We start from the raw sequence: 27,187 nt of genomic DNA on the forward strand, positions 1-27,187 counted from the left end.
GGAAGGAGGGACGCGTGAGTCATCAGAGAGCGCCGCGACCCGAGCCGGAAGCGATGGAGGTAGGGCGGAGCGCTGGGTCCCGTCACTTATTCTGAGTTGCTGTTCCTGGAGCCCGTCCTGGCATGCCGGCAGCGCAATGCTGTCACGCGAGAGTGTGGGTGGGCTTACACGCTACAGGGCAAGTCAATTTACAGAACACTGTGTTTGATGAGAGAAGATGAACGAAAAATGTAAATCGCCCCAGGGCTGGCATCCATCACGCTACACCCTTAACTCGGTGCTTCTGGGCCAGGAGTTGTGTTTCATACCAAGGTCAGGGATGCTAGGTGTTCTCTTCTCACACTCCCTGTAAAGCAGCTCTGATTCTTGTAACTGCGGTATAATAAAGGAATGCCGAAAGGAGTGACCCACCAAGCCTCCGAACTCCAGAGTTAGCAAGTGTGATTAACGAAACGATTCCAGTTCCGCAATGAACATTTAAAAGGGACACATGAAATACCCTTAGTGTCTAAGCACTGTTCTACACATAGAGCTATTATGGTATCCAGAAAGCTCAGTAACAGCTGTCATGCCTTAGTGCACTCTGTTCTTAAGATCGGATTTTCTTTCCACTTGAATGTAACAGTGCCTTTTATGTTTTATATTTCAGATTTTAACAGGGGATTCCATTACCACATGCCTTTCTCCTTCAGTGCATGACTTGATTTGTAACCTTGGGTTTGAACTCAAAGAAATTTGTGATATCAATAGCATTGTAACTCACAATGGTGAAGTACGATGGAAAGCGCTTACTGACCGTGTGAGATATGAGGAATTGGGTTTGTATGCTCTTTGTACATCAAGCTTCAGTTAGTGCTGTCACATTAAAAATTTGTGGTGCCATAAAACCTTCATTTGTTCTTCTTGAAGAGTGTTATAGTGTGGTTGTAAAACAGAGGAGAAATAGTCAAAGAAGAGCAAAAGTCAAGAGAGGCTTAGTTAAGGGAATAATGGAAGCAGGAGGGCCAAGAAGGCAGGGCCTAAGAGATATTAGCCTATTCTAGTATCTTAGGGCTTGGATCCACTAGTCACTAGCTATATATACAGATGGATTCTCTGGATAAAAGACAAGACAGAATGAGGTAGCACCTCTCATCATGTTACACAGAACAGCACCCAACTGACAATATGAGTAGTTATATCTAAAAGTCCATATTTTTATAGTTTATCAAAAGCAACCAAACCTACAACTATGTATTCTGCTCTGGTAGTAAAACTTTTTACAGTTCGTTTCTACTGAACTGCAGTTCTACTTAGCATATGTCCAATTATAAGCCGCTTGATTTTTGTGGACATGTTGTAATTAAAGGTTTTCTCTGATTTAGATGTTTTTCATTCCTTGACAGAGCTGTGGAGCTAAAACATTTTCTCCTCCCATAAGGGCGAAACCTGGACTACAGGAGAAGTGTGCGGCAACTGGGTCCTGTGTGTGAGACCATCCACCTACACATCTCATCTCTGACCCGAGCACAGTTTGAAATTCAGTACTCACCATGGTACCAGTGGACAGCTTATCCAGAGGTTTGACATTGCATCTCTTTCAAAATGAAAGACTTCACAAATTGGAAGTTCTGTTACTTGCCCAGTTAAGGGTGTCTTTTTCATCTCTGGCCTAATGTCATAAGCAAACAGGTAGATACACATAGTTACTTTAACAGAAGTTATACTTTATTATGCCGAGGGTCATCACATAGTATTCATACTCTAAATTCCTAACTATAGCCCTAAGCCTATCTCCCTAACTATGTGACATATCTTAGCTGAAGCTCAGGTCCCCTCTTTAACAGAATTCTCTGATTTGAGGGTCAGGATTCTAGGGAGACTCTCCAGCTGCAGGGCGGAGCACAGGGACGTCTCTCCAGATGTGCAGAGCAGAGCACGGCTTTTAGTCTCTGTTTATATACTGTCCAGTGGTTGTCATGGGGTTCTAGGCCTGTGTCTGGTTATCTTGAGTGGGTGATGTCACTGAGTTCTGGTTACTAGGTGCAGCTTTGGTTCTAGTGGGGATCCTGACTAAGTTATTTTTTTCATGTATAAAAAGCATTTTCACTATGCTTACTATACCTTCCAACTTTGAAGAGGTCCCAGGGACTGCAGGAGAAGTCAGAGCCGTTTGTATCTGAAGCCTGGGTCAAAGGTAATACTTTGAACAACTCTTGGGCTCAGTTAGGCTTTAGAAGATAAAGTCTCCTTGAGCATATAGAGCAGACCCCCGGAGAGATGGCAAGGTTAGGAGGTCAGAGGGTAGGTGCTTGCTTGCTTAACAGGGAATTGAAAAGAAGGGAGTAATATGGGGCAAGTCCTAATGCAATTCTTGTGTGCTTTGCTTTTTGTCTTTCCCTGTGTTTCATTTGACATGGCAAAGGACTATAATAAAGCAGTACCTGTAATATGTGTGACTCAAGAACAGTGGAGTAAGCTGCCTTCTAGAGGAACTAAACCACAAATCATTATAGGAAATAAGCACATTTGTGCTTTGAACAAACATTTAAAGAACGTTCAAAGAACCCCTTAGGTGTTAGATAATTTATTTTATTATAGTATTCCAATATAAACTATTTTTATTCCAAAAGTTTTAACCTTCCAACCTTAAGAGGCTTGGGTTTGGAAACAGTAATTGAATAAACACTATTGTTGCTTTGAGAAACGTCTTTCACTAAGTCTGAGCTTTAGTGTGTGTCTTCCTCTGAATAGTTGTTTCTTGAGATACGTGACGCCTTGGAAAGCTCGCAGCCTGCTGCCATCTCCCTTGGTGTGATGAAACTAGCTTCCTGTCTGGAGCGAGCCCTCGGCGATGTGAGTGTGAGAATCCTCATTGCTAGATTACCTGGATGAACATAAGGACTTCGGATCTCTTGCTTTTTATTACTGTTTTTCTGTAACATACAATTCTCTTTGTACATAGTTAAGAAATCCTAGATCTTGAGAGCTGGGAGATGACTCAGTAAACAAAACAAAAACACTTTCTCCGGCAGCATGGGTACCTGAACTTAGATTACAGCACCTGTGTTTAAACAATAAAAAGCTACCGATGGTTGCTTCTGTGCCTCCTGTAACATCACCCTGTGCGGAGACAGGGTGGAGACAGGGGTGGGATAACTGGGGCTTTCTGCCCTCCATTCTAGCTCCAGTTTCAGTAAGAGACTTTGTCTCAGGGAATACGGTGGAGGGTATGGAGGATGCTGCCTTTCTTTGGCCCCTAGGCATGTGCAGTCACCTCGTATATATGTGCTTGAGAGCACTCGCATGTGTGCACAGGCATGTGCACACATACACACACATACAAACACACACACACACAGAACAGGAAATCCATGTCTAAATGCTTTTCTTTGTTCCTTTGTACCACACTTCATTATGCTCTGTTTAAAAATTATTATTGCTGATTATCATGTAATTATTATGTGATTTCTCTTTGTTTAGGTATTTTTACTGGTTGGGAAAGAGTGCCCCTTTCTCCTAAGAGATCTTCTTGCATCTGCAGAGCTTGCACAAGTCTTTGGACATGCTGTGGTAAGTGTGCAGATTATACATAAAGCATAGAGTAGCTGGCATGAGCTGTGCTTTTGATCTTCCGAAGCTAAAGTACGCTGAGAAGACATTAACTGTTTAACCGATTAAGTGTATTCTTCTCTCTTCCTTCTGGAATTGTCCCTCTTCCACATGTTCCACAGGGTCTCTCTCCCCAGATTTGATGATGATAGAATAACCGTAAAGTCCAGCCAGAGAGGCAGGTAGAAGCATATCACTTTGTTCATTTACATATTCATAATGATATTACTAAGTCACCATAGACTATATTTACCACTTCGGAATGGTAGTAATTACATTTTTGTCCTAAAGTACTTGTGTTTTTAACAGGTAGGAATTTATGCTTTTTGCAGCCATTCAGACTTATAGCGGCATAATGTGTTTGTGTGTGTGTGTGTGTGTTATATTATATATACTATTTATTATTATTATTATTATTGTTATTATTATTATTATTATTATTATGTAGCCTTTATAGTTTACAGAATATTCTAGAGGGACTGTAACCAAGAGACTTCAAACTAAAGGGTGACATGTAGGCAGCTCAGAGAGGCAGAAGACCAGAACAGCCATCCTAGTTGTACCAGAGATCCACCAAGTTCACATTTGGGGCTGAGAAACCATCCTCAGTGTACACACCTTCATCCCCTGCTCACTCCCTTGTCAGCTTGCAAATAATTTTCGGATGGAGAGCCTGAGGTGAGGCTGGAGTGTGGACTCTTGTTTACTGAATCATTAAACACATTTTATTCCCATTAACCATTTTCCTCCGAATGGACCCTTTTATCCTCTAGATGATTTTCTTAGCTGCTGATAAGTGGTATATAAAATGGGGAGGGGAACAGAGTTCCGAGGCTGCTCCAGAGAGATGTGGCTGTTGAATATGGATGTTGGGTTAAACCCCTCTGAGCTTTTCACCCGCTGGTTCTGCTTGAGAGACCCAGAAAGCATTTTTCACTTTGCTTTGCAGCAGCTCACATAAACCAAGACTGCTTCCATTTCTCTCCTTGAGGGCGGACTAGTCTCTCTCTCACGAGTCTGTGCAGGCAGGTAGGAACACAGGGCTTGGATACAGCCTAGCTGGAGCTGCTAGTCTCGTCCTTTTTACCATATAGGCCCATGCTGCCTGGTATGGACTTTCTGCTGTGTCCAGATCCTAGGGGCCTCTGATGTCTAGTGTTAAAGCTGTACATTCTGAGTGCATGGCTAGCTCCTAGTCCTAGGACTGCTTTGCCAGTCCTGGTTTCTGAAACCCTGGGCTCATCTTCTTCACTTGTGTTACTTTATATGCATGGGGGAAATACTATTGTCTTCCTCAAAGGTGGGTCTAGGGATAAATGAGTTGATGAATCATTAAAAAAAAAAACTGTCTAGCATGTGTTAAACACTTAGTAAATGTTGGTTTCAGTCCAGTGGAATGGCTCACCGGGGGCAGGTGCCTGCCACCAAGGCTGACAACAATTCAAACGCTAGCACGCACTTGGTGGAAGCAGAGAATCAATTCCCTCGGGTTCTCCCCTGACCTCTAGCCATTGGCACATACTGAGTAAAACTGTAATAACATTTTCTTAGTTTCATTATTGTTACTCTTTACACCAGCAGAAGCTGCTGGCTTTCTTAGGTCTAAGGGAGAAAGCAAACATTTTAGGCTTGAATTGATTTATTCCATGATTCAGTAATCTGCAGTCTTACTGGATTAGATGGACGTCCTAAAAGTCTTCATCGGGTCTCCCTGCGGACTCAACCTGAGAAACGTCTTGTGGCATGGCTTTGCTTCCCCTCAAGATATTCCTCCAAAGTGAGTTGCTGGTTAAGTAACTTTCTTTCTTAATCTGCTTAAGAATTTGCTGTATTTGGGGCTGGAGAAATGGCTCAGCAGTTAAGAGTACTGACTGCTCTCCCGAAGGTCCTGATTTCAAATTCCAGCAACCACATGGTAGCTCACAACCATCTGTAATGAGATCTGGTGCCCTCTTCTAGAGTGTCTGAAGACAACTGCAGTGTACTTACATATAATAAATAAATAAATAAATAAATAAATAAATAAATAAATCTTAAAAAAAAAAAAAAAGAATTTGCTGTATTTGAATTTTACAAGAAGGAAGGATTCTTTGTGAAAGACAAAATATTTGAGACATGGATGGTCAAGTTGTACATCAGCAGCAGAGCAGCTGGGGTGGGATAGAATGTGTTTCGGTGCCTTTGCTCCTAGGAACAAGCGTGGGTGCCTGGATAGGTAGAAAGCCTTCCTGGTTATTGTACAGCTTAATTCCATCTATGGAGAGTTCTGAAGTTCGATGGCTTCCTTCTTAATTCCCTTATTTTTTTACATTCATTTATCCATGCCCATATTGTGTGGAAGTCAAAGGGCAATAATGGAGAATGGTTCTCTTTCCAAATGCAGGCCTGGGGATCGAACTCAGGGCGTCCAGCTTGGCTAGAGATGCCTTTCCCTGCTGATCCACCTCAGTCCTCCTCCTTGCATAATTGTAACACCTCTGTTTAAGGAAGTTCTTTGTATGTGGCTCTGTCTTCTTCCCTAGATACTGTTCAGCCATGTTGCTGTTGACGGCAGGACTGGGTCAGCTGCTGAAGAGTTACCTTCACCACACAAAAGTCACATTGGCACATCGGCCTTTTGTAACACTCACAAACTTAGAGGATGTGATTGTTTTTCCTGGCAAGTTCTACATTTCACACTCCCCCCTTACTATGTCTTCATGAAGGTATTTGCACACTTTGTAAGTAGTATGGGACTTGAATTCTTGGTGAAATATGCGCCTGCTGTTGCCAAGATGGCTCCGTGAGTTATTGGAAGACCCTTTTAAACTTCACCCCTTCCCACTGCTCTGGATGCTATTGGCCCTGAGAGTCACAGCTAGAGCTGGTCTCTTCCTCAGATGTGCTACCATTCAGAAAGCTTGGGGCATTCATGGTATCTGTTCTTCTTTCCTCTCACCTTGTCTACATCTGTTGGAGTGGCCATTATGTCAGATGTGCCAATAGTAGAAAGTTGCTGTATCTTCTGAGACTACTCCTTACTCCTCTAGGTCAGGGTCCTCAACTAGGGTACCTTGAGCCCCACTCTCAGTTGCTGCCCAAGTCCCTGAAGAGATTCAGTTGCCCATTTTTCCTTTTGGCAACTTTCTGAGGCCACTCTACTGTAGCTGTAGGCCAGGTGCTCTCCCTTGTTAGGGATGCTCTGCCTCAGGCCATAGTTCATCTGTCCCAGGGTGCTGGCTAATTGATGTGTTTGTCCACATGTGTTCCTGACATCTTTTCATTGTTGACTATGGTTGTGTTTACAAAGATACTTGCTCTTTTACAGGTGTGACTTACGAGGTACTGTCAGCATTAGAGACAGTGATGACAAAATCCAACTTTCTATTAAAAATCATGTTGCCATATTGGGAAATGGCAGTGAGCAAGTTCAAGTCGCACAGGTATCAAGGGTGGCACGGTGCTCTTGGGGCTTAGATTCAAGGCCTCCTCAGTGCTGAGGGGTAGAGGTGAGACCTCTCAGGTTAGGCTGAGTACACAATGCCTTCCTCTGGTGACTCAGACAAGCCGTGACTGTTTGAAATACTCTGTATCGTCCTCTTGGTGCCATTGATAGAACTTTTTTTGTTGCTGTTAGAATAAGCTTCTTAGTATTTTTCTGAGTTCTTACTATAAGTAAAATATTGCACCTATCATTAGAGGACTCCAGGGGTTGGGGAGGAGAGGAAGACAGACAAGCCTGGCCATGTATTCCCTCAAAAACAAAGCCATGCAAAAGCCAGGCACAGCATGTTTCAGAGAGGCAGAGAATGGAGATCCAGTGAGTTGGTCATTACTTATCCTCAGCTGACCTCACGCTTGGATTCACTTTTCTTCAGCTACTCCCTGCAGCTCTGCAGCTCTGTTCTGGTCATCCTCAGAAGTGATATACAGTGTTTATATATCCTTAATGACATTTTGTTCTACTGAAACTATGAAAAATGTTTCATCAAGCTTTAAAACACACACACACACACACACCCCAAAAAGAAAGAAAAAATGGTTTTGAAGTCATTAGTCTATTTAGAATTGGATCCTAGTATTTTGCTTCCACATTAGCAAGTTATATATCCTTGTTTTCAATGCCATATTATTTGTGTTGAGGCTGCAGTGCAGTAACTGAGACACCTGCTGATATACTCTGGTCCCACAGATTTGCTGACTGCACCATGTTGTTGCTGTCGCAGCTAGAAGCTGGACTCAGGAGAATGTTCGCTGCAGTTAACAAATGTCCTCATAGACTGCTCACAGCTGAGGTATGGTAGCTAAGCACTTGTATAATATGTGCAAAACTCCAGAATCAATCCCTTACAACACACACACACACACACACACACACACACACACACACACACACACACACACACACACACCCCGTGCTTTATTTGCTCTTTCAGCAGACAGTTATCTGAACTGTGATTACATAAGATAGTTCTGTTTCCAAACTGTCCTTTAAACTTCATGGTGTTGCAAAAGCATCAACATTTTCTGAAGCCAGAATTGTTTCTGATTTTGCATGATACTGCTGTTCTTTTTAATTGTTTCTCTTTTTTATCTTCCCTTTTCTGCAGTCAACAATTCTATATACCACGTTTGATGAAGTAAGTAGCCAAACTTGGGAAAAAAAAAACTTGAAAAATGTGTTTTCTTTCAAGATACAAATTAAAACACAATGATTAGGGCTGGAGAGATGGCTCAGAGGTTAGGAGCACTTGCTTTTCTTGCAAAGGACCTGGATTTGGTTCCAAGTACCCATATATTGGCCCAGAGCCAGGTGTAGGTATGCACATGGTACACATACATACACGCACTCAAAAATACTCAATGTGTGTAAAATAAGTGAATTTAAAATACTACTACTACTAAAAACCAGAAAGATTAACTATAAGTAGCATGCTTATAGGAAAATGTTGATGGTAATAGACAAGAAGAAGAAGAAGCTCAAGCAAGATTGAAATTATACCCCTGGGGCTGTACTTTAGTGAATAAAGTGCTTGCCTGGCAATCATGAAGCTGTGGGTTCAGTCTCCAGCACTGAATATACCCAGTATATTCAGTATGGTGGCACATACCTGTAATCCCAACACTTGTGAGGTAGATACAGGATTTGAAGTCAACCTGTAATACATGAAACTCTGTTTCAAATAAATAAATAAAGTTTTCAGGTTAATTTTGAGGCCCAATATTGTTAATCTTATTTCTGTAGTTGTTCAAAACACGAAGTTGGAAAATGCAGATTGACACCATTGGCTATAACCACTGCTGTGAACAACTGTTTTTAGCCAGGGCAACAACTTTTGAAATACAAATCTTGTAATTGTATGTGTATAGCTCAGTGTCTCAGTATGTGTACATACATGACTCTTGTCCATGTGTCAGCTTAACAGCTTATTGACTCATCTATGTTTGGTGTTCTAGATACTGGCAAAACACATGAGTGATGGTAGCATCAACCAGCTTCCTTGTTTCCTTGGAGAGCCTGCCATGGTAAAACCAATATATCTCCAGTCTCGCATCTTTTTGGTTATGAACATCATTTGTGGTGTGTTCAGGAGCCGACCTGCTTGGCCTGTCACAGGCACCAGCACAGGTGACTACAGTCACTTGTGTGCTTTTAAGTGCCTGATGATTTGGCTGCTCTCTTTCCTAACACTTTGTATTTATTGATTCTATGTATTTTTACTAAAGAAAGGACTATATATTTGTTTGTAAAACTTAGCAACAGTCAGATATCTTTAAGATTAAGTGTTGGATAATACAATTAATGTTTTGGCCCATTTTTCAGTCAGCATTTTATATTTTGTAAGAATCCGACAGTGACTTCTGTATAGACTATAGTAGATACTTGTTGTCTAACCACTTTACTAAGAGAAGAGCTGAGTTATCCGTCCCATTCCTTATGTGATTTTGACACCCTTCCTGCCCTCAGACAGTAAGATGACTAAACTAGCTGATTTTGTGTGTGTGTGTGTGTGTGTGTGTGATCTTGAATCCCCTGGTGTTGTGGTAAATCTCCATCCCAAATATGTCCGTCCCGGCAATGAAAACACGAAACAGCTAATATGAATACATGCTGTGTGCCTAGATTGGGCAGATCTGCCACTACACTACCATCTTCCACATCTTATGAGACCCCTTAGAACTTGCGGTTTCTCCAGGCCCTGTGCTTCTGCTCAGCTTTTTTTCTTCTTCCTCCTCTTCTGAGTTGCCTTTCAAACCTCCTTCTCTCCCCCTAACTTCCCCTCCACCTTCCCTTTTATCTGCCCAATCATCAGCTCTCCTTTATTTTACAAATTAAGGTGGGAAGCAGGTTTACAGGAAATCACCTTAGTGCTGACTCTTTCCTTGTTGGAAGTCACATCAAATATAATTAGCTCCACTGCTGTCCACAGCACTCTGGACTCTTCCTGTTGGCAGTCAGTCCACATCAGTGCTTTTCTGACTTTTTCCCCTCATAGTCTGGCAGAGACAGGCTTTGGGCATATAGTGTTAGAGGAGGGAGCAGCCATCTTTGTTGGCTTAAGATGCGGGAGTAATCCATGGTGAATGCAGGGGAAGCAGTGGCCAAGGGACAGCTGCTTGGTTATGCCCCTCCCAGCAAGAGCAGTGACTTAGGCTTCTTTAGGGAGGTTGGTGCTCCACGCCCCACTGGCAGGCAGTACTGAACAAGGGCTCCCCACTACAGTTCCAGCTGCACGATGGGGTGAGTGCCCCCTTTGAGACTCGCATTTCCCATGAGTTTATAAACAAGCCAGGAACTGCCTGGAAACCCTGCCATTCACTCTTCATCTGCCCAGAACACTTAACAAAATGTTTCTCTGTTCATTCTAAAAGGAATTCTTGTGGGATTTCCTGAACTACCAGGAGGGTCCTCGTATCCGGGATCGTTTAAGCCATGGGGAGATCAACATATGTGAATTTCCACAAGAGGCAGCAAGTCAGCTGCTCACCTTCTCCCTGGTGCTCCTGCTCAGATTCACTGAGGAGGGCACACTGTCAGAACTGAAGGTACCACACACAGAGGGCGGAGGGTGGCTGGCTGGTGGAATGTACTACCACCAGCAATGGAAGAACATGTCTCAAATATGATTATTGATAATTTTTTATCTTAATTTGTGTTACAGTACTACCCTGTCAGGATATGTGCATGTGAACATTCTCTGAAAGTTAGGGTTCTGAAGCTGAAGTAATTTGTCTTCTTTGAAATGCCTTTTTTGCCTCTGTAGCAGTGTCAGTGTTAAAAACCAAAGAGCAAGTTACACAACATGATTGGCCAAGTGTGGAAAATGCCCACAAGTATCTGCTAAACTGATGGAACAGGATATTTATATTTCTGAAACTAATGATTTTGTTGTTTTAAAGTAAATAGCTTCAGTTGTAATAGTGTAGGTGGTACTTTTGTTTTCAGTTTAGATGCATGACAGTTATTTTTAAAACTGTTACAAAGTCTAAGCAGAGTTGACATGGAGCCATCAGGACTCCCCAGTGGGAGAAATGAGAACTGTTAAAAGTTGGATGTCCTTGCTTCCTTCAATGGGTGTCCCCAGATAGCCTCATGGGAAGGACTGCTTTGTCCTTTGCAGCGCCCTCATTAGCTGTATTTTGGGATCTTTGCTGTGCCTGTTCTTTCTGTCCATTGTCTGTCACTCCATTGCATTAGCAGACCATCATTTATCCAAGTGGTCTCCACTGATACGTGTGCTCTGACTTTGACTGATGACATTCTCTGACTGTCATGGTGAGCTGAAGGGTTTATATTTTGGGCAGATAAACCAGGCAGCAGACCAGGCCAAGGTGTTCCACGTGGGAGAGGTTTATTATGCGGGAATGGGGGAGTGGGTAGAAGGGTAGAGAAGAGCAGAAAGAGAGAGAGAGAGAGAGAGAGAGAGAGAGAGAGAGAGAGAGAGAGAGAGAGGAGGGGTTGACTTCCTCTTTTATACAGAAAATAACATCACACCATTGAGGGCGGGAACTGAGCCAAGTGGATTGTGGGATTGAAGGTCGTTGTCCTGGCAACACAGGTCAAGGGTCACATGGTTAGGCGGGGCTTGCAGTATCCTGGTGCTAAAAGAAGGACTGTGTCATTGGGCATCTGTGTTAGAGTTTCAAAGGTAAAGCCCTGTGGATAGCAGTAAGGACTGTGTCTGTTTTGTTCCCACTGATGGGTGTCGTTCCTTTGCCGTCTTATGCTCACGCGTGTTTGTCCCTCTGGTTTATTAACCTCTCTGCTGTTTTCAGTGATGTGCCACCTGTTATTTGTCTTTAACTCTGGATTCTTCTTTTCCTTGGCTTCTGCCTTTGATGTCATTCTTGAAAGCTTCTTTGCATTCTAAAAATTATAATCATACCCATAATTTCCCTAGTGCTTTTTGTTTGTTTTGGTTTGGTTTGTTTTGTTTTTCCATTTTCTCCAAGTAGAATTTAGTGCCTTTGGGGAGTGAGGTAGAGAATCCAACTTTGTTTTTTCTTGTTGAAATTGTTAGCAACTTTTCCAAATGCCATGCGGAGAACTGACCTCTCTCTTTTGCGTCACCGGGGCCCAGCCCTGGACTCCCCTGCCAGAAGCTCTGCCCTTTACTAAGTCTTCAGTTCAGTGCTTTCCAGATAGTAAAGAAAGCTCCCATTCCTATGGCCTCAGAATTGTCTTGCCTGTTTTCATTGTTTCTGTTCCATGTGAGCTATGTCATTAAAGTAAATACAGACTCAGAAAGTAAACTCAGAATAGTGTAGCATCACATAGGGAAACTGGTATCTTTTACTATATTGAACATTAATCAAAAACTAAGGATAGAGCTCAGCTAGAAGAGTATTTTCCTAACATTCATGAACACCTGGGTTTGACCCCCAGCCTTCACAAACCAGGTATGGTGGCACAAACCTGTAACCCCAGCCCTCACTCAGGAGGTGAAGGCAGAAGGATTCACAGGTCATCCTCAACTACATAAGAGTTTGAGACCAGCTTGGGATATATAAGACCCTGTCTCAAAGACATAAGAAATTATCAATAGGAAATTATCCTGACTTAAGGCCTGTGGTGAGTGTGGATGCCACCTTCCCATCTAAGGTGGCTTCTGAGGCTCATAGACTCCCACGACACCCTTTCCTGTTTTCACATTCTATACTCAGTTTTCTGTCTTAAGATATGACTTGAATCTTTTAGTCAGTGTTATTCCATTACTTGGAGAAATCACCCTCATTTCCTGGAGGGGCACCTGCTTTGTCAGTCCCTGTCTCTTTCCTAACACAGCAGCCAGACCCTTTTCTACACATCATGTACCTCCGCTTTCTAAGGCAGAAGTAGGTGCCCTCTCCTGTCCGTCCCAGTACTCACCCCAGACTTGGCAGCACAGCTATGAGGATGCTGCCCACGCTGTGGCTGTGACTTAGTTGTCAGTGAGTGAAGGTTGGCTCATGTCCCAGCACTTCAATCTGCTGTTGTTTCAGCATTTGCTCTGTGCCATTGAGAACGCGGCAGTCCTGCTTCTGGCTTCTGCCAGCTTTGGCTCCCTGACTTTTCATTTTTGTAGTTTCCAGTGACTGACTTGGCTTTTCAGTAACACATTTACATCCGTTATACATTACATTCAGTTGTATATTTATATCAGTTGGAATATACTTTAATACTTTATGATTTTTTAATATTTATGTGTTTAGCAATTAACTGCTTATGGTCATGTAATTTCCTTCTAATTGTATTGATTTTTAGTCCTTAAATTTTTTTCCATTGATTTTGGGATCTTTCTCTCCTTGTACATCTGTAGCTTTGCTATGCTATGGACAGGATGCATGTGATCTTCATAAATTACCGTGCTTAGCGCCCTTTTATCAGTTTGTTGGTTATGGTTGACTGCCAGGTCCATCCTGTTTATTGAAGAGCTTTACCATGCTTCAGCTGGATAGAGTTATTGTGAAGAAGGTAGTGGAAGGCTACGACTCTAAATGGCATGATTCAGAAGGCACAAAACCCAGCACTGACCTGTAATGACTGACATCACTGTTTCTAGGAGGAAGCAGCAATACAGTTGCTGGTTAGTCTTGCAGAAGGATACAGGTCTCGCTGCCATCCAGCCTTCCAGCTTCAAAAACAGGTATGCACGGCAGGGGGTGGGAGAGGGGACACCACTCCTCCTTCAGATGCATCAGCAGGGTCCCAGGGTTTTGTTCTCTCAGCTTTCCTGACCAGTTGGTCACTTCCTGTGAGGTCTAGTCAAGTGGCTCAGTCTGCTGTGCTTGCAGCTCAGGTTCTGTGTCCCAAGGATGACAGGTGGAGTATTTAATGTGGGACCTGGCTGGCTGCTGGTACCGGTCACCGCCCAAGTAAGGGATGTCATTTTATCTTCTACCATATAAGATAAGTTTTTGTTAACTTATAATTTTAAGCAAGCTTCCCGCCAGGTAGTTCCAATTTGGGAATTATCTCAGATGTTTTCTGCCTTTTTTTTTCCTTTTTGAAGATTGTATGGACAAAAGTGCATGTGCCCTTGGAGGCCAGGGGCTTCTGAGAGCTGGAGTTAGAGGTAATTGTGAGCCACACAACAGGTGCTGGGAATTGAACTCAGGTCCTCTGCAAGATTAGTACATGATGCTAACCACTGTGCCATCTCCCCAGGCCACAGATGTTTTACTCTGTACATAGCAGGAGACAGGACAAGAACAATCCCCATGAATACCACACGCAGGATAGCTGTTGCATAGAACCCGCACAAGGATGAGCACACCCTCACAAGGCTGCTAGAAACTGGTACAGGCTTGCAGAGATGGCCTAGAGAACCAGTGCTGACAAACATCCATTGTGAGGCCTTTCCTGGGGAGTGGGGAGCAAACATCTGTTCTTCCCAGAGAGGCACCACAACAACAGGTGGGAGACGCCGCCCACCTGAGTCAGCCTCAGTAACCAGTGAGCTAGGGAGTTATGGGGCTCTAGATGCCTGGGAAGACCAGCCCAGCACCGAGACAACTCACAAAGGATGCACCAGAGCCAGGAGTGCCCTCTTCCTGGCGGTTGCCTTCTGCTTTTATAACCTTGGCGAGGGACTTGGAATCTTGTGAGTTCTGTGAGTTTCTTGAGTCTTAAAAAGCTCTCTCTAGAAGGGACATTTCAGTTAGGAAACAACTAAAGCAGTGCGGGGGAGAATGGCCAGGTCATCAAGTCAGCCCCATCCCCCGTGCCAGTGGGCTGTGGTTTGGGGGCAGGAGCATGGATGGTGTCCTCCATGCGTCTGCTTTCCAAGATACCGTTAGATGCCAGAACTTACCTACAGGTATTTTAAAGAGACAGGGAGGGCAGGAGGGAAGGTTCTGGATGGTGGACTGATTGCTGATGGAGACAGTCTCCCTTCGCTGGCCTCTTCTCTCGCCTTTCGCAGACCCTGACTATTTTGGACTCTCAACTCTTATCCGTCTACTACTTGGCGACAGTCCTATGCTTTGTAACCCGGTCATTGCCCTGCTTATTGCTGTTGCAGAAAATTGCTCACATTCAGTGGTGTCTGCACAGCTGCCACTTAATTTGCTCATGTTATCATGGTCAAAGCCTGCTGAAGGATCTGCTCTGTGGCTTCCTGTGGCTGCTGACAAGTTGTTGACAGTGTTGACATGCCTCCCTCATCTGTGCTGTGTGCTATCACTCACACAACACTTGCCAAAGCTAGTCACACAGTTCAGAGGAGGGGAGGTAGGCTGCCTCTTGACTGGGGGGTCATGTTGCAAACATGCTCATAGTCACAAGCCCAGCAGAGGTTTGAACTGTTCCTCAACTGAACATGTGAAGTACTTGAGCTTGCCAGATGGTTTTCAAATATGCGGCCTGTAACCATTTTACAAATATTTTCTAGAAAGTGATTCAATATTTATAACAGTTGAAAACATTTTTCTGGGATACTGTAAAACCTACAGCAGTCAAATCTTTCCTCTCAGGTGCTGAGCTGTGAGAGAAGCCTCAGGATGTGGCCTGTGCCGCCTTTGCCAGAAGAGTGTTGTCAGGAAGCAGGCAGGTGTGTGTCACCTGGGCTGGAGCCTGTCACCTAAGCTTGTTGCACATGTCCCCTGGGTTGTGTGCATCCTGCCTGGCCTTTGTAGTGCTCATCTCCCTCCTTATAGAGAGCTGTTAGAAAGCCTCTGGAAAGGGAACTGCGGCCAGCTTGTTGGCTGTTGAGCACAGACGGGAAGATAAGGCGCCATCAACCAGGGCTCAGCAGACATCGTGAAGGTCTGGACTTAGGAGGAAGAGGAGGAGGGATACGGGGAATGGAGAATAAAGCAGACACACTTGTAGTAGGGCTAACCTGGCAGCCACAGATCCCCTTCCATCCGCATTGTGCCTTGCTTGCATCCAGCTTATCAGAGCTTTCATTTTATCCTGTCATGGTACCTAGTTTCCTTTCTGTTGGGGAAACTGTTTTAGATGCAGGTTACTGTGCATTAAACATAATATTGTATTACCAATGATGAGGGAGCTTTAATCATTGGACTATACCTTTAAATATTGTATGTTCTTCAGATTGGAAGGAAATTCTGAAGCATGTGCCTGCAACTCTTTAATTAGCAAGATTTTGTGTGAGCTCTGCCACTACCTGCCTGGCAGTGCCTGTGCCATGAATGCCTTGGAAGGTCTTCCCTCAGAGAAGTGAGTACTGAAGAAGCAGAACTGAGGAATTTATGGTAGCAGATTTACTGTTTCTATTCTAAATTTCGGCATTGTGCCCCAAACATAGTCCTTGGGTGAGGTTAGGTGTTCTCTGTGCAAGTACCGCGTGTGTATCTAGTGAAGTCACACACTAGTGTACTCTGTTCACTGCAATTGCATTTTACCTGCCGGTCACTTGCTGAGGTTCCACCTCAGATTCAGGAAAAAGGAGCCGGCAGTGGCATTCTCTGGTACCGTGTGTCCCCTGATTGTTACGCTGTCACTTGCAGGTGGTCCCAGCTACTCAGTGAACTCTGTCGCACACGCATTCCTACACTGTTCTGCCCCAGAATCGTTCTAGAAGTTCTAGTTGTGCTCCGAGGCATCAACTCCCAGTGCCAGCGCGTATCTGACCAGGTCACTGCCTCTTTGCAGCTGAGACACAGGCAATGGGTGGAGCGTAGGTTGCGCTCAAGGCAGCGTCAGAACTATGTGCGCATGCTCAGCAGGTACGCCTTCTTCCCCCCCCCCCCCCGCCCCTCTCCTATCAGTACCAGGCTTGCTCAAGCTTGGATGAGGTCTGATCTTTTCAAAGAGTAGTTACAGTGTATACTGTTTTATAGAACTTTTAAATGTGGCCTTTTGGTGTGGGTCCCACTACCCAAAATGACCGTCCCTATTTAAGCCCTAGAGCCCTTCACTAGGAATTGCTGGCACTACTGTTCTTCACATAGTCTTTAGAAATAGCTGCTTGGGGCATATTTCTAGAACTTTGGGTTGAATGGTTGATGTTTCTTGGACTATCACAGCACATCCATGTTCATTACCTTCCAGAACTTACTCGGTCTGCTCTCATGTAGTCTATACGCAGTGCTACTACAGTCCCCTCCCAAAATGGAGCCAAGGATTTTTAAGCATCTCTGCTGGTCAGACAGTAATTGGAAGTTCTTGGAATCTGGCAAAGTTAAGCCCACTTGCTCCTCTTGTGAAAGCCCTTTACTAGGTGACCGGCTAAGGAAGGTGTTAGCACAGCCCAGTAGCAGACTGGGGGCTGACCTTTGGAGGCAACTGGGACTGAGCCAGACTAAAAGCAGCTGCAGCTGCCAGGGAGTAGAGGCACGTTGTGACCTGAGCATGAAGGGCAAGAAGGGGCTGGGCTATGTACCCCTATAGACTTGAAAGGGAGGGACTGGGCCAGGCGGGGCGAAAGGATAGAAGACTCACAAGCCATCTTCCAGATGTTCAGAGTTAAAGGTAAAGCTGGCAAGACAGCTCCGTAGTGTTTGGTTTGGTTTGGGCTTTTTTTCCCCTTTGCCTTTATCTCTGTTTTGTTTTTTAATTTTCATTTTTTGTGCTTATGGTGTGTGTGTGCGTGTGCATGTGCGTGTGCGTGTGCGTGTGCGTGTGCGTGTGTGTGTGTGTGTGTGTGTGTTTGAGACAGAGGGAGCAAGCATGTTTATAGACATAAAACTGAGTATGTAGGGAGATGGGGAGGATTTGGAACATTCAGGAAAGGGGAAAAGCATGATCAAAATTCACTGTGAATTTTGTAATAACATAAAAAGTTGTTGATAGGTGAAGTGTTGTTTTTCCTTATGAAAATGGAAAGAACTTTGTCAAAACCTTGACCTGCCTTTTTTCTTTTTCAGTGTTGGACTTCTGTGTCCCATGCTTTCCCTGGTTTTGTTGCTCCTTGCACTGGAATTGGTCAGTGTTCATGCTGTTCATGGTAAAAGCACTCAGGAACAACAGCAGTATCTGAGGTAAGGTGTGTCTGCTCAGGAGAAAAGACAGTGCTGAGGGCATTGTAAGACATTTGACTCCTCTTGGCTAAAAGACACAGTGCTGAGGGCATTGTAAGACATTTGACTCCTCTTGGCTAAAAGACACAGTGCTGAGGGCATTGTAAGACATTTGACTCCTCTTGGCTAGTCCATTGGTGATTTTATTTTTTAAATCTCCACAGGTTCTCCTTGATCTTTAGCTGGTCTTCTCTGTACAAGTGGATACTAAGTTTGTGGATCACAAAATTGAACCTAGTTTACTTGTGAACCCTCTCAACTTGCCAGGCTATAGTTCTGCGCCCAGGTGCAAGCTGAGTGAAGACCGTGGAGATGGTCTTGCAGGAAGGTCTTGAACTCAGAACCCTGAGGCAGATCCTACCACATGCAAGTGACCACAGTTGTATATAGCTAAGTTTCAAACTTAAGAACTCTACTTTCCAGCTACATCCATATCTAGGGAATCTGAAAGTAGGATCACTTTTTATATAGTCCACCCCACATGCAGAGATCCCAGTGCTCATCCCTTAGACAGGCTGTGCACAGGGATGCTGTGCTCAGTCGACTATGGCACTGTGATATAGCCTTCATCTATGTCCACAAGTTTTTCATATATTAGCTGCCTATATGTAGTACTTGCCAGGAGATAGGCGTCCTTACATATTGTAGCATCTTATGGATTGAAGTAGGGTGTGTATGAGAGGGGTGTGTGTGTGTGTGTGTGTGTGTGTGTGTGTGTGTGTGTGTGTGTGCGCGTGTGTGTTTTAGACTAGCCCTGACTCACTGTGTAGACCAGGCTGGCCGTGAACTCACAGAAGTCAGCCTGCCTCTGCTTTCTACGTGCTAGTATTAAAAGCAGTAGGTTTAAATTGGTCTGGGGGAGGCGACTGTGAGGTGGGGATTATGACAGTCAAAGGACAGCTCCAGCCCCTCCTTCCGCCTGTCTGCGAGCTCCAGGGATTGAACCCAGGTCACCAGGCTTGCTTGGCAAGTGCTGTGCCCGTTGAACCCTCTCACCTGCTCTGTACGGTTAGTTTTCATTGTCACCTTGACAGACCTGGAGTCTCAAGTTCCATCTGAGGAATTTTCTGAACAGGTTGGCCTGTGGGCATGTCTGTCAGAATTGTCTTGATTGTTAATTGATGTGAGAGGGCCTAGCCCATGTGGGTGGCACTATCTCAGTCTCCTACCACTGTGACTTCCATGCAGTGATAGACTATCATCTGCAATTCTAAGCCAAATAAGTCCTTTTCTTCCCCTATGTTGCTTTTTGTCATGTTATTTTATCACAGCAACAGAAAGGAAAGTAATGCACGAATGGACGAATAGAACCTTGGCAATCGTGTGCAAGGCTTGTGACTACATTGGGGTACTTAGCCTTAGCACCACTGGTGACTACATTGGGGTACTCAGCCTTAGCACCAGTGGCAACTATGTTAGGGTACCAGTGGTGCTTGCTTTGTAGCTTCTCTGTGTCTTGTGTGACAGTCACCCATGACACCTGGCTACATCCTAGTAGCAGCCTCCCAGAGTCCCTGAGGAGTAGACCTGTCCCAGAGGTGAGCCACTCCCTAGACAGAGGCTCTGTGGGCTCCGCTATGCCTTTAGCATAGCTTCATGAAAAGTGTAAACAGGAACGTCTACAGTACTTGAAAAACTGAGGATAAAACTGAAAATGTAAAAATGAAGTGTATCATAATCAATTGGAACTTGCTGCCATCTTAAGGGATAACTAAGAAAACTGGTTTTAGCAGTGGCAAGTGTTTCTTAGTAATGGTGTTTCTCTTCAGAGAGACACATCAACACAAAGGGAAGAAAGCCAAAGGATGCAGCATCAGTACCAGAGGGACTTGTGGGCAGGACCTTCTCTCACCATGTGTCCATCCTCTGTCAGTCTTAGCCAGATGGCCCTGCAGTCTTTGGAACTGTGTTCTGTCACTTAGAAACACCGTGTCAAGACCTGAGAGCGGGGAAAGAATCTCATGTCTTCTAAGACCCACCACAGTTTGGAGAGCACTGGTCCCAGCGTTACGTTCTTTCTCTACCAGTTTCTCTTATTTTCATTTTGCATGCAATTCTTCTTCTTGAATCCAAACACAGTTGAATAATTTTTAGGGATATCTCCAAGAGAAGACAAGACATGTACGCTGCTACATTCTATAACAGAACAGACAAACTAACATTCCTCACTGTCTTTTTAACAGGTTCTTAAAATTGGTCCTACAATACACTGAGAACCTAGTGACCTATACCAGCCAAGAGAAGAACAAATGGGATGAAACCATCACTCTTACACATGCAGTTTTGTTGAGAATTTGGACTTTCAGTGAGAAGAAACAAATGTTAATACATTTAGCAAAAAAAAAAAACCCACAAATAAAGTTGACATAAGCTGACAAAGAAATCACGAATCAAGGTATTTTTGGTTGTGACACTGAGATAGAGGAGACCTTGGTGGTACTTGGTGGCAGCTGCATATCCTGTCTGTCCCATTGAATTTTACCCCCCCCCCAACCCCCAGCACACAGTCAACCTCTGGAAGAAAGTAAAAATACCAAGTTGCTATTCATCACTTGGGATTTAATTGTTCCCTCAGATTTAACACCTTATCTTTTAAAGGAGCAATATCTACATGGTGCCATGTCTTCAGTGAGTCACATAAAGGACACATGGTCCACAGACATGCTCTGCATCACTTCAAGGACATCTGGTTCTCATGCATGATGGCCTGTCCTTGAGTGTCACATAAGCAGCACAAGGTCCTGTATCCTACATTGCATCATTTCAGGGGAGTGGAACCCACCTCTGAACCTGCTATGTTAATTAAATGGTTTTTAAAAATTCTTACCATGAACTCTATTCTGGCTTTCATTTTTTCCTAAAAAAAGATATCACTTATGTATAGTGGTACATGCCTGTAATCCCAGTGCCTGAGAGTCAGAGACAGGAGGGGCAAAAGATTGTGACCAGCCTAGTAGATGTAAGGAGACCACCTCCAGTCCCTCCACCTTAAAAAACAAGATAAAATAAAAGTTTGTGTGTGTGTGTACTTTCTGTCAGAATTGTCATCTAAATGTTTCCACACAAAGGAAAAGGCATTGCATCCAGCTCATTTAAGAAATGCATACCGCGGTAGTATGTTGGTGAGGCCAGTCGATGGATGTTTAGAGACTTGCTCTCTCCTGCATGTCATTAGAAGAGAAAGTGATTGCGTGATGCACGTACAAATTCAAGATTCTGAGCAACTGTTGACTGAAGGTGCTACCTGTATGGCCAAGCCAGTTGCCAAGTGCACTTGCAAACAAGGCTCACCCTGCCGTGAAGTACATGTAGTGCTGCTCAGGGCTGGCTAGCACTGCAAAAGAAATAGCAAACACAAGACCCAAGAGAAGCACATACAGAGGTTCTAAAAGATAATGAAAACAAAAAACAAACAAAAAAAGCTGAATGACTTTTTCAACATGTAGTCCTAGGCACTGTCTCCCTGTTCCAGGAGGACAAGCCTGTTTGGGTGGACACCACTCTGGAACTCTCTAGGTTGTTCAGCAGCAAGTGGAAGAGATGAGCTGTTATTCTAGGTTGGGGTTCTGAGAGCAAAAAGAACCAGAGCTGGGGGCCATGCTATGGAGACCGGTGGGAAATCTCAGGAAGGTGACATCCCAAAGGTGTGCTGAGTCGAGCAGGCTTTGGCCGGAGGCCTGGTTCAATCCTGGGTCAAGAGATTCCTCAACTCCTGTGAGGGGATCTCTGCCAGTGGCCACTAGAAGATATCATTTCAGGAGTGGCCCTAGAGAAGAAAACAGAAGCACAGAGGTCATCCAAAAGGTTGGTAATGCAGACCCAATGCTGGAGAAGTGAGCATGCGCAAAGGAAGATCCCGGCTCCATATTTTACCAGGCTTGTGGGTGAGCTCCCTAACCTTGAGGGCTTGTCTTCATCTGTGCAGTGTTGAGGCTGACATCGCCACTGCATACCTCATCTGACTGACAGGAAGGAAGGAAAAGCGATGCAGCCCTACAGTATCAACCGATGCTGACCTTTTGTTTGTTCGTTTGTTTTGTCCCTCATGAATGATTTGGATTCTCTCTGTCACACTGGGCTGTGTGTTGTGTGTGTTGCTATGTGTGCATCTTCACCGTATGTGCCTAACATTCCAGCTGTTCACAGCCTTACATGAATTAACCATTGGAAAAACAGCGGTCAGCCTCAAGTCCTTACCTGAAGTCCCAGCTGAGAGTAGCTTTTGGTTCTGCCAGGTGTGTCCTTTAACCTGTGGATCTGGAGTTTGCCAAAGCTATGTATCCCGACAGGATCATCAGTGGAAGCTTGCAGTCTCACTGTGGGGCTGCTAACGGGAAATGCTGGCAGGGCCTCTTTCTAGCTTAGCTCCTTGAGGGATGAACCCGTGATAAGGAGAATACAACGATTGGAACACAGTGATGCTGGATTCCCTTACAGAACTTCCTAGGTACTTTCCTGATTGTGTTTTCTCTAGTCAGACACAGGGTGGCACTCTTCATTAAGTAATCTGGCAGCTGTGTGGGAAGATGTCTCCTGTGAACTCCTGTGACTCCAGGAAAATGAATTCTTTTCCTTTTTCATCTGGCCACAGAGAGGTAGATCCAAGGTGACAAGAGTGGGAAGTGACCACTGGCGCCTGGCCACTGGGGCTGTGGAGCTTTGCATTCACCTGAAGGCTCGGCCTTCCGTTCATTTAATTCTGTATTGATGAAAGGCATGAACAATCACAGTCTAACAATCTTTTCCATCTTCATGAGGGAAGATTGGGGTTGTATTGTGTGAATTAATCCCTTGGGGGAAGACATCAGCGTGACCAGTGGTGGTGACAGGAGAATGAGGGAGGTACCAAGGTCACCATTAACCAACCACCAATCACCATACTGCTGATGGGGGAGGGGAACCCTTTGTCTAAAGGAACTGGATTGAGCTTTGCAGGGAAGGAGGGGGCACAGACTTGCAGTGGAGACTGGCTTCTAACCACTCACTCTCCCCAGCTGCAGTCTGAATTCACACCTTGACACCAACCACAGCCAGTCTGCCAACACTGCTGCCAAAGCATGGCGCCCGCCTGCCCCGTGCGGGACTGGCTTTTAGGGACTAACAAAGAAAATTTCTTACATGGGATAAAAGGGAGTGTCTGTAGTTTGTTTTATAGCCCTACTAAGAAATTTTAATGAAACTAAATCACTGTGGCACCGCCAGAGTTTGGGCTTTAGTGGGCCTGCAACTGTGGGCTGTGTCTGGATTGTAGAGTGTCCATGTGAATTGACTGGGACCAATTAAGATAAATCTTTGATTGCATCAGAAGTTCTCCAAATGGTTGGCTACAGGATGTCTCCTTGACACATATTAATTAATTGAAAATGAAATATGCTCAGTTCAAAAAGGCTACCCATAAAGCGAAGTCCTGGGCCAGCCAATGGTTAGTTTGTAAATCCTTATAAGCATAGACTTGCCATTATAAATATTAAATGCCACCTTTACAGAAAGCTTACATATTTTCAAAGCCTTTTGCTCAGGACTTTGAATACCGATTCCCCCCCCCCCCAGACAATATTATTAATTCCATTTAGGAGGACAGTAGAAAACTTAGCCAAGAAAACCTGGAACTCACTCCCCTGTGAAGGAGGCAAGGGATGGCTGGTCCTCAGCAGCTTAGTGGTCAATCTCTCTGACAGTTCCTCTGAAGCCCAGAAATGAAATCTGTAATCTCAAAACCTTTCCAGCAGCTTGGCAGGGAGACAGAAATAGCCCAGCAAAATGCAAGATCAGCAAGAAAGCACTACAGTCCACAGACTGGGAGTGAAGGGCTGTGATGCTAAGGCCAGTCCTTAGGTTATGAGGTCCAGGAAATCCCAGTCAGAGCAGAGGGTAGGGTCTGCAGGTGATGCAGGGACAGTGGGCACGGGGGCCTCCAATCTCTCTGTTTTACTCTTAATTAACAAGCCTTTGAGAGGAGCTTAGGACCTTGCTCATGTCTCAGCATGTAAAATTCTCCTAGTATCGAATTTATTTAGATATAAGCTGTTTCCCACAAGCTGTGGCCCCTCACTTCCCACTTAAGACATTATTTCCCATGGTCCCATGCTAAGCCATCCTCAGGAGCCTCTATGTTAGTTGCCAGTCTTGTTGGAGTCAGAATCCTGACTATCCATCTGGACCTGGGTGATCTACACTTCTGGCTTTGTTTCTGTTGTTTGTTTGTTTGCTTGCTTGCTTATTTTTCCTATATTACCTTAAATGGTAGAAAAAGCTAATAGTTTTTTTTCTCTCCTTTAGTTGGGCCCATCTTGTCCATGTCCTGGATGAGGTTTGGACCTAAGTTAGTGACTGAGGGGGTCTGCTAAATCAATGGAAACATTGCATTGTGTTTATATATTGATCTTCAGCAGTGGTGAGCTGTGTCAGTCAGTGGTGGGAACAGGAGGTGTGAAGCCACACCTTAGGGGTCCTCCACAAGGTGTGATACTCACAGGCTGACAAATGGTGGGAATATTGCTTCCCTTAAGTGCTGGTCATGTCCAGATGGTGCTAAATATCCGGTGCAACACCTCACATCCCTCCACCCCCTTTCAGCTCTGCTGTACTAAGTCCTGTGCTTGAAGTCCCCAGTGCTTTCATGTCCTGGGCCTGAATCTCCTTGTGTTTTTCCAAGTGAAGTATCTCTAAGACCCAGGACCTGAGATTTCAAAACCATTCAGGAATCCGTTCTTATCATGCCTGCGACATTCTATGTGTCACCCTGAAACAGCCAGTCTACCCCAGTCCTGTGCCATCACACCCAACTTCATGAGTTTTTTATTTTTGGCAAAGGACCCCTTTAAGAGCTGCCAGGAAGAACAGCGTTCATGGCTACCCACAGGCCCAGGGCTGTGCTCCAGTGCCAGAACCGTGAAGTCAGACTTGCTGAGTCTGCATTTACGGCGTCCGTGCTTTTATCTCTTTTTCCACTGCTTCCGCTTCTCCGTTTTGGAACATACGGGATAATATGCTCTGGTCCCTTAAGGATGTAGAGGAAGGAACCATTTCCATATCCACTTGACTCAAGTTACCACAGTCAGCTGCTGGCTGAGCAAACTGACCTCAGATGAGTCACAATCTAGCTCACACAAGGTCACGGTTCAGCCAAACTCTGAAAGTCCATTTGAGAGCTTGATGTCTGTGCTCAAGATGCCAGTGTAAGCAAGAGAGGGGCCATGCTTGGTTCCAGCAATTCCCAGGCACTGGGCTTAACTCCATTCAGGAGACCACAGTGAGACCATGAGGCCCTAGCAGGGATGGGTGACCAAGGGACAAGGCAAGGGCTGATAGGGATCAGGCAAGGTGCAGGGCTACTAAATGGGGCCCTGAAAGGCTGCTAGGCTTCCAAAGCCAGGGTGCTGCCAGCCTAAAGGTGTGTGTGTGTGTGTGTGTGTGTGTGTGTGTGTGTGTGTGTGTGTGTGTGTGTGTGAAATCTAGCCTCTGAGTAAAGCTGTAAGATGATAAACTACAGGTCACAGAGGCCACAGGAGGGACCCAGACAAGTGCCATCGTGACTGGTATGACAGGAGCAGGGTTACCTGTGAGCTACCACTGTGATCCACTCATGTCACCACCATCACCGCCCCATCCCCCGCCCCCATTACATGTTACCCAGCCATGTTATCAAAATTGATCTCCCAGTCACCGGAGAAGTGAATGACAGGGGGACAGGTAAGGGTATCAGGCTGTGGTCCAACAGGGTGTAGCCTACACACTGGGGCTGTGTCAACATAAGGACACAGGTCACATCAAGGGACGCTATTAGATCACCAGGTCAGCACAGAAACCCAATCTTCCACTAGGCATTGTTGCAAGTTTCCTTAATCCAACGTGTTTGATTCCTCCACACTCATCTTTTCCTGTCTGGCTCCTTGCTGGTTCCAGGAAAGCTGTGGGCAGGTTGCAAATGTCTGAGTTGAAAGAGCTCTTCCAGGGGAGGATGCAACAGAGACTGACAGCAGGGCAAAGATATCTATCTGCTTTGCCATCCTGCAAAAAAGCTGCCGATTCCACCTGCCCTGACCAGGCTGGCTTCCAGAGCAAGCAGGCTGATCTCAGCCACAGTATTACCCACATGCCTGACACCCTGCAAACCATGGAACGATGCCCGAGTACACCAAGCGAAGGCAGCGTCCGGAAACGCCTGACTTCCTGGTGTCCTGGGGACTGTTGGTAAGGAAGCCAGTTGAGGAGCTGCTGCAGGAAGCAGCTCAAATCAGGGATCCTAGCAATTGCTTAGGAAGCGGCTTTCATCATCATGAGTTGCAAAGTGGAGACAGTAAAGGAGGAAATGGAAAGTCGTTTGGTGGGAAAATCACTCCATAGTGTTTGAAGGTCACTCCTGTAAATACTACATGAAATTGAGGTTATTGTTCATAGCACCACAATGAGTGGGCCATAAAGTCAAAGGGAGTTGAGTTTGTCTACCCGGGAAATAATATTTGTTAATAAGGTTGCAAGTTTGACAGGAAGTGTTCAAAGTTTAAAAGATAATTTTATACTCCAAAATTTGAGTATTAAGTCTATATTGTTAAATGAGATATAATTTACATAGATCAGAAATCAAGAACACCAGAGCATGTAATATACGGTTTGCTTTCCATTCACACCCTCCTCAGAGTAAGAAATTATTTCTAACTGATTTCCAGATCTTTATATAATAAGGATGAGAATCATGATTAAGTTTCCAATGCATATACAGTCAGTTTATTTACACTCATGTTCATCCTAAGTCTTACACAAATGAGAGCATATTATATAAACTATACCACACCACAATGCTTTGATAAACAATATATATTGGAGAGTCTCCCACACAAAGAGTACCTCCAGTATTCTTTTTTTTTTTTTTAGTAGCTGCATAAAACTTGGAAGTGTTGTGTTTGTTTTCACTTTGTTTTGAGTCTCACTGTGTAGCTCTGGCTGACCTAGAACTCTCTGCAGACCAGGTTGGTTTGAACTCACAGAGCTCCGTCTGCCTCCATCATGATTAAAGGTATACACCACCATGCCCTGATGCTTCATAGAACTTTAACATTACACTGTTTGCTTATTAATGAACACCAACTTATCCCATATATTTTGTCCCAAGCATGTCATGATGTCTTGACAGCCATCATCAGAGATGCAT

The 27,187-nt window shown here is 44.6% G+C and overlaps 1 protein-coding gene across 5 annotated transcripts; it reads left to right on the forward strand.

Moving 5' to 3' along the window:
* Nucleotides 1–19: 19 nt before the first annotated feature.
* Ermard (ER membrane associated RNA degradation) lies at nt 20–20,856 on the forward strand. 5 transcript variants are annotated; one of them, XM_029533111.1, is made up of 18 exons: nt 20–59; nt 650–818; nt 1,421–1,560; nt 2,734–2,835; nt 3,463–3,552; nt 5,271–5,368; nt 6,114–6,250; nt 6,899–7,013; nt 7,763–7,865; nt 8,181–8,210; nt 9,028–9,096; nt 10,444–10,617; nt 13,614–13,697; nt 15,526–15,602; nt 16,109–16,234; nt 16,525–16,743; nt 17,884–17,997; nt 20,220–20,856. In XM_029533111.1, the coding sequence occupies exons 1-18, from the start codon at nt 54–56 to the stop codon at nt 20,404–20,406; spliced, it is 2,040 nt and encodes a 679-aa protein (XP_029388971.1). In that variant the 5' UTR covers nt 20–53; the 3' UTR covers nt 20,407–20,856. The 5 variants fall into 5 exon arrangements, with proteins under 5 accessions (XP_029388971.1, XP_021076803.2, XP_029388972.1 ...); XM_029533112.1 differs by lacking the exon at nt 20–59 and having other exon boundaries at nt 734–818; nt 1,386–1,560; XM_021221144.2 differs by lacking the exons at nt 15,526–15,602; nt 16,525–16,743; nt 17,884–17,997; nt 20,220–20,856 and having other exon boundaries at nt 16,109–16,211.
* The last annotated feature ends 6,331 nt before the right edge of the window (nt 20,857–27,187 follow it).

The sequence above is a fragment of the Mus pahari genome, chromosome 21 (genome assembly GCF_900095145.1).
Source record: "Mus pahari chromosome 21, PAHARI_EIJ_v1.1, whole genome shotgun sequence".
Lineage (NCBI taxonomy): Eukaryota > Metazoa > Chordata > Mammalia > Rodentia > Muridae > Mus > Mus pahari.

What these genes read in the sequence shown, in the direction of transcription:
- Ermard (XM_029533111.1), top strand. An exon ending in CCTCAAGATATTCCTCCAAA is followed by an intron (nt 5,369 to 6,113) that starts GTGAGTTGCTGG and finishes CTTCTTCCCTAG; the next exon opens with ATACTGTTCAGCCATGTTGC. An exon ending in CCTTCCAGCTTCAAAAACAG is followed by an intron (nt 13,698 to 15,525) that starts GTATGCACGGCA and finishes CTTTCCTCTCAG; the next exon opens with GTGCTGAGCTGTGAGAGAAG.